General features: G+C 33.6%; 1 protein-coding gene across 1 annotated transcript; it reads right to left on the reverse strand.

The window, feature by feature from the left end:
* Nucleotides 1-1,511: 1,511 nt before the first annotated feature.
* LOC134704882 (uncharacterized) lies at nt 1,512-2,499 on the reverse strand. Its single transcript, XM_063563665.1, has one exon. It carries the CDS (start codon nt 2,497-2,499, stop codon nt 1,597-1,599), a length of 903 nt encoding a protein of 300 aa, XP_063419735.1. The 3' UTR covers nt 1,512-1,596.
* Between the last annotated feature and the right edge of the window lie 9,688 nt (nt 2,500-12,187).

Below are 12,187 nucleotides of genomic sequence, written 5' to 3' on the forward strand. Positions count from 1 at the left end.
TATTTTATTAATTGTACTAGTCACAGTATTTAGATATACACGTAGGATTACTTTTGCCAAATTTCAATATGGTGTTGCACCATAGTCCAAACAGGGACACCAACATCAACTTTAAAGAGCGAGTCTACGGTAAAAAAGACCAAGTGTATAGAAAATTTTCAAAGTCCATGTACATTTTAACAATTCTTTAATATGAAGATTGGGATTTGTTTGACAAAAGAAAAAAACATTTTAACGTTGATTTTGTGTCTTTTAATGATAAATAAAAACTAGTGTTTTGATTCCCATGTATTGATATGTTTCGAAGTAAAAACCCTGTCATCTTATTTTGAATAAATTCAAATTCAAATTCATAATGAATTTCTAATCACAGGACCCTTTCGGGCATTACAAAATTTAACATTTTTATAACCATTCTTTCTCACTCCGCTATCACAGATCATGTTTATTAAATACAGTACATTAGAACATACATAAAAAGTAAAATCACAACATACTGAACTCCGAGGAAAATTCAAAGTCCCTTATTATATGGCAAATCAAGAGCTTAAACACGCCAAATGGATAACAACTGTCACATTCTTGACTTGGTACAGGCATTTTCTAATTTAAAAAATGGTAGATTAAACCTGGTTTTATAGCGTAACCTCTCACTTGTATGACAGTCGCATCTAATTCCATTATATTGACAACTATGTGTAAACAAAACAAACAGACATAATAGGTAAAAATGTCAAAAATAGGGGTACAGTAGTAAACAGTCAACATTGTGTTATAATCTTAATCACTATAAAAGCAAAAGAATATGTAACAAAGAAGCACAAAAGGTATATAGACATTTTAGCACATTAACAAAAATGAAAGACAAGAATACATAGAACTATAACACAATGACGGAATGTGTAAATACAGAGCCACGTCATATATCCAAGAAACACAAAAGGCATAAATACAAAGCATATTAGCAAAAATGAAAGACAAAAATACAAAAACTCTTAGAATAATAACAGAACAAGGGACAAGTTAGTATACAGCCGCGTCTATTGGATATAACAAAAAACTAATAGTAAAAGTAATATTCATTAAGACAAATAAATTATAGCATAACACGTTAATAAGACGATAAACAACGTCAGTACCCAGAATCTATACTTCAAAACCATCGTGTATTATTTGTGAAGTTGATACAGAATACTTATCAACTAGGTCTTTTTACCTTCCAATGAACCTTTTTAGAAAAAGGACGAGACAAGTCATCATATAAGTATATGAATAGACGTGGACATGATTATATTGTAATACAGATAATGCAGTTATCAATTTATTATATAAGATATAGTAATATAAGAATTCTTAGCAATGAACTAATCATATTGTTCTATACTCTTTTGTATAAATTTCTCTCCAATTGATATCGACATTAAACACCTAATGAAATGTATTGTGTCGTGAGATGATACTTGAAAAATAATTTCTGTACTTATATATATATATATTTCATATTATTTTTATTTTCTATAACACACACATTTTTATGATAAAACAACACACAAGAAATAATAAAAAATGTCAACGCATTTATCAAATTGACAAATATTATGTAAGTATTTGTATATTTTCCCCAGACTGCAAAATATCTATTAATGACAACCATGGACGATCCTTTCGCATTAGTTCTAGGAACTCCTCCTTATCTTCCTTTACCTTTACTGGAATACAAAGCCCCACGTTAAGAGACCGTGTTTCTTTATATGCCCATAGCCTCTTGTTACCATCCGTGACCCAATACTTCCCGAATACTTTATACACAGTGATGGGATTATTATTCTCTCCATTAGCACTGTATCTTAAACTGAGTTTCAAATTTTCAAAATAAGAGTTAATTGTTATTGTCTCCTTGGTGAATCGAACTTCCAATGGATTAAGGCGTTCGACGTTTCTGGTTGTTGACAATGAAAGGTTTGATATCGCTGCATGGAAATCATTGATGTTGGAATAGTCTCTTTGTGGACTTTGTTGATCGTAACTTGTAGGGGTTCTAAGCATACTTAGACTCGAAGTTGTATAAGGATTTCTGGTTACATATCGTGTGCTTGTTTCTGGTTGTGCCGCCAATGCTGCGTCTGGGTCTATGCTTGACACTCGATGGTGCCATTTACCAGTTGCAGAAAGTCCATAATAAAATCTCACTGTCCTGCCACCGGTTATAGAGTTTAACTTCCGAGGGTCAATCTGATAGATTTCCGTCACAGGAATTGTAGTACATTTGCCCAGCTTTTCAAGATGGCGGAAGACCCATAATCGTCTGTTATCAGCAGTTACCCATTTCCCGCCTCTCCACATGACGCTTATTGTAGGTATATTGTTGATACTACATTGTCCTTCCACTAACTCATCTAATGTTTCTCCTAAATTCTTGTTTCTATGAGAGCTTCGTTTGTCGAAATGATTATTTATTTCTTTTTGGCTGAAGTATATCTCTGATGGTCTTAAATACATTTTCTATAAAAAATAAGTTAAAAGATTTATTCTTTAAGAACATCAAGCTTTCAAATAAAAACACTATTGCAGTCTGTTTTTTTGTTTGATGCTTTTCTTCTGTGTAACAATCAGATGAGTTAAGCCTATTTAACCGATTTTTATAGCTCGTTCTTATATTACTAGTATGCTGTTATACCACTATCCGAGGTTTTGGGGGATGGGAGGGTTGAGCATGAACATATTTTACCCCGAATTTTTGTTTGGTGCCTGTCTCAAGTCAGGAGCCTATAACCATATTCCAGAGGTTGCCGTTGGTTCATGTCTGTCATATTTCCCGATTGAATTGTTTCGTATTCTTCATATCGGGGCCTTACTATTATCTCTAAATTGTACATTTATACATTCCCGACATTACACTTTTTTAAACGTTTCTACAAGTAACTTTGACTACATATTTTTTTTTGGCAAAACAGTAATTATTTCTATTTGTATTTATATCGGACATGGAAAATCTAGTTGTAGAATATCGGCTATGAACCGGAAGATTCTAGCTGTTGAAAATCGGATATGAAGAACCTATTTGTAGAATATATGATTTGAAGGAACTCGGCGTATTAGATATGTACAGGAAAAATTTAGGTGTAGAAAAGCGGCTATGTACTGGGGAATTTAGCTGTATAATATCTGATTAGAAGAAGTCCAAAGTGATGAACACCGGCTATGTACAGAAAGATTAAGCTGTAGATTTTCTGATGATTTGAAGACGCTAGGCGTAGAACATCGGCTTAGTACAGGAAAAACCTAGCTGTAGAAAACTGGCTATGTACAGAAGGATTCGAGTTATTGAATAAATGATAATATAAATTAAAGCTAGAGGAAAATCGACGATGTACAGGGTTAATCTAGCTGTAGAATATATGACAAGAAGAAGCTAGGTATAGAACATTGGCTATGTACAAGAAGAAATTAGCTGTAGAAAACTGGCTATGTTCATAAGGAATTAAGCTGTAGAATGTCTGATAAGAAGAAGCTAGAGGAACCTCGACGATGTACAGGTGGAATCTAGCTGTAGAATATCCGAAGAAGCTAGGTGTAGAACATTTGCTATGTACAGGACGATTCTAGCTGTAGAATTTCTGATAAGAAGAATCTAGGTGTAGAACATGAACTATTTACAGAAAGAATCTAGCTGTAGAATATTTCATCAGAAGATTAGAAGCTAGGTTTAGAACATCGGCTGTGTATAAGAAGAATCTAGCTGTAGAATATCGGTTTAGAAGAAGCTTGGTGTAGAACATGGGCTATGTACAGGACCAATCTATGTGTAGAACATTGGATATGTACAGGAAGAATATAGCTGTAGAATATCTGATATTCTAATATGACGTCCTTATTACGCTTTGTAAACAAAGCCGTGTTCTAATGAGCACAAAATATGTTTGACACATGCGCACAAATTTACTGTTTATATTAAAGTTATTTGCATCGTTATACTATAAAATATATACATTCAAGCAGCTTACATACACTTTTTAATATATGTTATATCGAACAACATATATTTACCCTGCTTGTATTTTTTAAACTTATCAAATATGAAATGTAATGTACAGATTCCTCGGGGAGGAAACGGGAACAGCTTAACATTTTTACGGTATTTTCGTACGCTTCAACCTATAAAAATACTGTATTTGTCCTATTACCAATCGAAATAATTCCTTCATGTCATGCTCTATGCTCATTTTAACATGAGAAGGTATTATATTTGACCACATTTTACACCTCGCTAACGCTCAGTGTAAAATATCGACAAATATAAGATCATATAATGCCTACCCATGTTAAAATGAGCATAGAGTATGACATGAAGGAATTATTTCTTAAAGAAAAATCTAGGTGTAAAACATGGGCTATGTACAGGAAGAATATAGCTGTATAATATCTGATAGGAAGAATCTATAGGTGTAGAACATTAGCAATGTACAAGAAGAATCTAGCTGTATAATATTTGATAGGAAGAATCTAAGTGTAGAACATTGGCAATGTACAAGAAGAATCTAGCTGTAGAATATCGGTTTAGAAGAAGCTTGGTGTAGAACATGGGCTATGTACAGGAAGAATCTAGGTGTAGAACATTGTCTATGTACAGGAAGAATCAAGCTGTATAATATATGATAGGAAGAATCTAGGTGTAGAATATTGGCAATGTACAGGAAGAATCAAGCTGAATAACATCTGATAGGAAGAATCAAGCTGTATACTATCTGATAGGAAGAATCTAGGTGTAGAACATTGGCAATGTACAGGAAGAATCAATCTGTATAATATTTGATAGGAAGAATCTAAGTATAGAACATTGTCTATGTACAGGAAGAATCAAGCTGTATAATATCTGATAGGAAGAATCTAGGTGTAGAACATTGGCAATGTACAAGAAGAATCTAGCTGTAGAATATCGGTTTAGAAGAAGCTTGGTGTAGAACATGGGCTATGTACAGAAAGAATCCAGGTGTAGAACATTGTCTATGTACAGGAAGAATCAAGCTGTATAATATCTGTTAGGAAGAATCTAGGTGTAGAACATTGGCTATGTGCAGGAAGAATCTAGGTGTGGAACACTGTCTATGTACAGGAAGAATCTAGCTGTATAATATCTGATAGGAAGAATCTAGGTGTAGAACATTGGCTATGTGCAGGAAGAATCTAGGTGTAGAAGATTTGATAGGAAGAATCTAGGTGTAGAAGATTTGATAGGAAGAATCTAGGTGTAGAACATTGTCTATGTGCAGGAAGAAGGTAGTTTTAGAACATCGGCTATGTACTGGAAGAATCTAGCTGTAAAATATCGGTTAAGAAGAAGCTAGGTGTACAACATTGTCTATTTACAGGAAGAATCTAACTGTCAAACATTGGTTGTATACAGGAAGAATAAAGCTTAAGAATATCTGATTAGAAGAAGCTAGGTGTTATGTACATAAATCAGGCCATTAGTTTTCTCGTTTGAACTGTTTTACATAAGTCGTTTTTGGACCTTTGAAAGCATGCATTCTGTTATTGGTTTTGCTCATTGTTGAAGGACATACATGGACAAATAGCTATTACGTTTTACATCATTTGGTCTCTGCTGGAGAGTTGTTTCGTTGGCAGTGGTACTACATCTCCTCAATTCTATAAAAAGAAACTCATATTCGAGATGGTGATATACAAAAGACAGTTTATTATTGTACATTGATAATTTCTGAACTATCTCTAATGTACATTGGAGAAGAACGATTTTTAATCATAGTCAGCCAGGTCGTTTTAAACAGTAAATTAAAGAAATCAACATATCGTATACTTGTAGTACGAAATATATACATACCCTTTATAATCAAAAATGGCGTTATCTTGTTTTATTTTCGATTCCAGAAAATGTTCATTGAAAAATTATCGGAAAACACCTTGTCTATTTTTAAATTGTATACGATCAATGGAAAAACAAAATATTGTACTAAATACACAGATACGTATAAACTTCCTTGGGTATGGTATTTAGTTCTAAATTTCAAAGGTCAGCTAGTTATAAAGTTAAAGAGCAAAATCAATCAATATCAAATGTTTTCCCTGTTCACGATAACTGTGAAGCCAGTACTTTGAAAAAATAATAATTGGTGATGACTTCCAGTATTGTTTTTTTTTCGATAGTCTCAGTTAAGTCACAATACTCACGATAAAGTCACTGTACTTGAGGTAAGTCGCCGTACTTTTACTAACATGCAGTATATTGTGGAAGTGAAGGACCGCACATGGAAACAAAAAGTTATAATCTTTGAAAGCCAACATCACATATAGTTTGGGTTTACAACTTTTTTTTATCTGAGCGTCACTGATGAGTCTTATGTAGACGAAACGCGCGTCTGGTGTATTATCCTGGTATCTTTTTACACTATTTTAACTATTTACACCACTGGGTCGATGTCATTGCTGTTAGATGTTTCGTCCCCGAGGGTTTCACCAGCCCAGTAGTCAGCACTTCGGTGGTGACATGAATATCAATTATACGGTAGTTTTGATAAATTTCCTGTTGTCAAAACTTTATTTTTTTCGAAAAACTAAGGATTTTCTTATCCCAGGAATAGAGAACCTTAGTCGTATTTGGCACAATTTTTTGGAATTGTTGGTACTCAATGCTCTTCAACTTTGTACTTGTTTGGCTTTATAACTATTTTGATCTGAAATTCATTGATGTGTCGTATGTAGCCGAAACGTGCGTCTGGCGTATTAAATTATAATCCTGGTACCTTTGATAACTATGTAGGACTTAGAACGACATTAAGATGATCTGACGAGACGCAAAGTCTCATGTTTGGAGATATTTAGATTAGATTAAAAGCAAAAGTAGTTTACCAAATAATGTTAACCAATTCTTATTATACAACCAAGTAAATCAAATTGAGGAAATTGCACGAATATAAGAAGCGATATCAGGTATGTCGACAAGATTACTGTACCCTGATATACATGCATCACTCGACATGTTTATCCAGAATCAAACAAATATGTCTCGATTGAAATAAAATGCAATTTCCAAAGTTGACAAGACGATACTCCTGGTAACTGAAGATCTACCCCAAGAAAACATTTCGTTCATGCTGTGAGATATAAACACCTCATGTCTGTTATGAAATTCGATACGGTGACCGCAAGAAAATGTGTATTGTTCTTCCTAATAGCCCCGATAGAGTAATTATTGTGTAATTAGAACCACCCCTTCTTATGAACCAATATACCGTAAATATGCTATAACGTTTCAATCGAGGAGGACTTATCGAACCTATTAAAAATTGATTGATTAATTGGTCGATTGGTGTTTAACATCACTTTTAGGGCTATTGTTTTTTTTTCCTGGCGGTCAGTTTTATTGGTTGACGAAACCATAATAGCGGGAGAGAACCACCCGTCTTCAGTAGGAAAACTGCCAATCTATTCAATTAGGATGGGAGTCCAGCGCACCTGGTACCTGTTGGATTCCAATTCACAACCTCCGTGGTGAAAGGCTAGTGATACAGTACTTAGTTTGAATAATTTTACCATTTGACCACTGATGCATTTCTGAAAAAAATATTGTGATCCTAGTTTCAATTCGTTCATTACTGTTAATTAAGAGAAAAAGAACAAGGATAATTAAAAATCAATTGTTCTCAACAATTGAAGGTTTTCCCACCGAAAACCATATATTTTAATATGAAGGTAGTAAAATGAGGTTTAAAATGTCATTTCAATTGTCAAATGATAGCTTATTGGACGCTGATTCCAAAAAATATTATGGCTTCTATACAATATTGTTTGAATAAGGGATAATTTGTAACTTACGGTTTGAAAAATGTTACTTCCGATACTATTTGAGTACTTACTTGACACTGATTCCAAAAATATCTGATTATTTATACTTTTATATTAATAAAGTACAAAAAAGCCACTTCTGGTTTACACAAGGTCACATCCGGTTGTTTTTTTCAAGGTTAAAGGGTTTGATACCTATTGCCAAACGTCTCATGCCTTTATCATGTTTACATGTAAAATTTAAAGCAAAGGTCAAAATCTAGAACGTCAAATTAAGCTATGACCTTGAGATCAATTTCAAGATCATAATCCAAGGACCTCAAATCAAAAGACTATAGGTCTTAATTATATTTGGTTAATAAGTTATAAGAATTTAAGTGTTACGACTTGTCGCAACTAACAATTTAGTAAAAATAATTTGTCGATATCTTATACGGTTTTTGGAAATAAGTGAAAATAATCCAACTTCAAAATTTAGAACATGACATTGACCTTATTTTCATATTTTTGGACCAAGGACCTCAAATCAAAAGATCCTTGGTCTCTATCACTTATGGTTTACAAGATAGAAATGCATATTACTTATATCAAATGCATAAGGGGAAATAACTCTCATATGGAGCGTTCATATCGTTTCGGTCAAAAAAGGACAAATCATGCAAAGGATATAACGAGCAATTTTTATAAATAAATTTGTCGCTTTCTTTCACGTTTACAGAGGAGATGCGGGCACAAGGAAAACAGTGTTCGGGGAGATAAATCCTACATAGAAAATTATTTGGTTACGTAGGGTAAATTTTAAAGACGCATAAACTATTCGATATCATATACCAAATATCTAAGTCATATATTTGGAAACAAATATTTATCGCAAGAACAAAATTAGGCGAAAGAAAAAAAAATCAGAAGAAAACCAATAGGTCTTTCCACAGAAAAGTGGAAAATCCTAATTATTTGTGAAATCTGAATTGTCAAGTTGAATTCAATTACGCGCTGAAATTTGAGAGTAGCGCTAGATTATCACTACCAATGACTAGATTAACTGAAGTACTTGGCAAAACCTTTCGGAATTTTAGGTCTTCAATGCTCTTCAACTACTTTTTTCATTTGTTACTTTTTTACTTCATTTGTGTATTTTGATTCGGGTGTCATCGAAGAGAGTTCAATGTACACCAAACGAGCGTCTAGCATACACAACGTTTATTATCGTTTAAAGAAGACAAAACATTCATAATCCGTGGTCTCGTAGAACATCGCAGTTTTGAATATACTTCGGAATATAGAAACAAACTGTATAAATTGACATAGGTTTTCCGGATCACAATTAATTTATTTTAAGACATCCATCCGTAGCGCTAAGTTTTTCCTTTCTAGCTGATTGACTGAGCAATTCGATATTCAGTGCCTTTAATTATAAAAACTAAGTACAAATTTAAGTAATAACGCATACTGAGTCTTTATATAGTTTCAAAAAGTAATTTGTAAGTGATATTTCATTAAAAACATACGGCTCAGACAGCTATGCTGGTATCTGAGATCTAAGACTGAAAACAATGAGGCAAATGAATCGTAAAATAGGAAATTGATGATTGTGACCGTAAGCTTGAAGTCGAACTTTCTCATAATTTTGTTGAAACCATTTTTTAATTGAGAACCCTTTATATGTAAACTAGGAAAGAACAGTGTGTTACCGCTGTTCACTGAGATATTGACAATTTGGAACCTTAAAACTTTCCCGAATGTTACATTTTGACTGAAAAGATTCGCATGGTGATGAATGCATGTAGAGCAAGGAGTTAACTCTGTCGACACAACCATCACTTAATCTTTTGGAAATGTATATGGTTTATTTGAACTTGATTTTGATAGAGTTTAAAGATTTGCACATCAATAAACTACTGCCAATTTGTTTGAGGTCGTCTATCTTTGTCATTATGACAGAAACAGACCTCTCAGATATGTATCTAGTGTCTTTGTGTTGTTGGGATGTACAAGTACCTGTCCACGTCCAATTGTATATTTATCTATCTGGCGTACTAAATTATAATCCTGATACCTTTGATAACTATTAAGCCTTTTTCTTCTGATTTTTATAGTTTTTTCTTATGTTGTACTGTTATACCACTGTCCAAGGTTATGGAGAGGATTGGGATCCCGCTAATATGTTTTACCCCGTAACATATCTATGTATGTGCCTGTCCCAAGTCAGGAGCCTGTAATTCAGTGGTTGTCGTTTGTTTATGTGTTACATATTTGTTTAAGTTTATTTTTTATTCACAAATTAGGCCGTTTGTTTTCTCGTTTGAATTGTTTTACATTATCATTTCGAGGACTTTTATAGCTTTTTATGCGGTATGGGCTTTACTCATTGTTGAAGGTTGTACGGTTACCTATATTTGTTAATTATTGTGTCATTTTGGTATCTTGTGGAAAGTTGTCTCATTGGCAAATATACCACATCTTCTTTTTAAAACTTATATCCTACTGCTTGTGAATACTTTTATTTTGGCATTGTACAAGTCATGCCTTCTTCCCTTAGGATTTAAGTCTTTGATGCCTGATTTTTTTTCTTATTAATTGTTTTTAGTTTTTTACAAGCTTTCTGTAACTGCGGATAATCTCAAATCGTACTTTCGTATTAATTTGCCATATTGACACAATTTGTAATGCATTTTTGTTGTTCATTGTTTTACATCATTGACATTTGGGAACAAACTGTGCCCCTCTACTTGCTGACTTGTTTCTTTATTATTATGAGGCTGACTTCATGCAGGAACTTCTTAGGAAGAAAGATAAGAAGTTAGCAATATCCTTTAACTCTACTTTCCGCTATATAGATGACGTTCTTTCACTAAACAATTCAAAATTTGGTGACTATGTGGATCGCATCTATCCCATCGAATTGGAGATAAAGGATACTACAGATACAGTTACGTCGGCTTCATATCTTGACTTACATCTAGAAATTGACAATGAGGGTCGGTTGAAGACAAAACTTTACGACAAAAGAGATGATTTCAGCTTTCCAATTGTGAACTTTCCATTTCTAAGTAGCAACATTCCAGCAGCACCTGCATACGGGGTATATATCTCCCAATTGATACGATATTCCCGTGCTTGCATTTCCTATCATGATTTTCTTGATAGAGGGTTACTGCTCACAAGGAAGCTATTAAACCAAGAGTTCCAAATGGTGAAGTTGAAATCATCCCTTCGTAAATTTTACGGACGCCATCACGAGTTAGTTGACCGTTATGGAATAACCGTTTCACAAATGATATCGGATATGTTCCTTACGTCGTAACTACAATCCCCTTCCCTTTCATGAATTTGACCTACCGAATTAGACTATTTACCGGATTTGTAATCACATAAGCAATACGACGGGTGCCGCATGTGGAGCAGGATCTGCTTACCCTTCCGGAGCACCTGAGATCACCCCTAGTTTTTTGGTGGGGTTCGTGTTGTTTATTCTTTGGTTTTCTATGTTGTGTCATGTGTACTATTGTTTTTCTGTTTGTCTTTTTCATTTTTAGCCGTGACGTTGTCAGTTTGTTTTAGATTTACGAGTTTGACTGTCCCTTTGGTATCTTTCGTCCCTCTTTTTTTATACCATCTTATTTTTACTTATTGTTTTGTGTGTATCTCTAATGTCAAGATAAAAACGAGACATCAAGTAGGGATGCATTATTAGTATCCATTGGAATACTGACTGATTGTTAATGTTTGGCGAAATATTATACCATTAAACTAAAAAAACTATTTCGATTAAAAAGTCTAGGACTTTGAAGATACCATCTGCAATGTATTTAGTGTTGGAACTTCCGCATCATTGTTGTTTCCTTCAAAGCACGACTTTTGCATTTCATGTCATATATGGATCAGGATCTGATACCATTCTAGAACACATGAGATTATCCCGGTTCATGTTGCCCAGCTTTTTCAAATATAATTGTTCTTTAATTATCGTTCTTCTCTATTTTTAAACAGGAACTTGCACCTACGAATCCCCTTTTCGTAGATAAATGTTTTGAGTGATTTCAGCACCCCCACCCAAAAGTTAGTTCAATATTCTGTCATACAATCGTATTCCAGTTCTAATACTTTCTTAAAACCACAGCCTTATCTAATCTTTTTTTATTATTATCCATCAGCACCTGTTATTTTGTTAATATTAGGAGTTATTATTTTCACACACAAGCATCTTCATCTTTAATGCTATTTTCTTCATATCCTTGACTAAGCGTTTTTGAACCAGTTTGTCTCCTTTAAAGAATTGAACATTTTAAGTTGTTTTCAATTTAATTCTGAACACAATTTAGTACATTTCCATTTTATTTTTTATCTGTCAAACCACTTTCAGCGTTAAATTATCTTTTGATCT

The sequence above is a fragment of the Mytilus trossulus genome, chromosome 2 (genome assembly GCF_036588685.1).
Source record: "Mytilus trossulus isolate FHL-02 chromosome 2, PNRI_Mtr1.1.1.hap1, whole genome shotgun sequence".
NCBI classification, from domain to species: Eukaryota; Metazoa; Mollusca; class Bivalvia; order Mytilida; family Mytilidae; genus Mytilus; species Mytilus trossulus.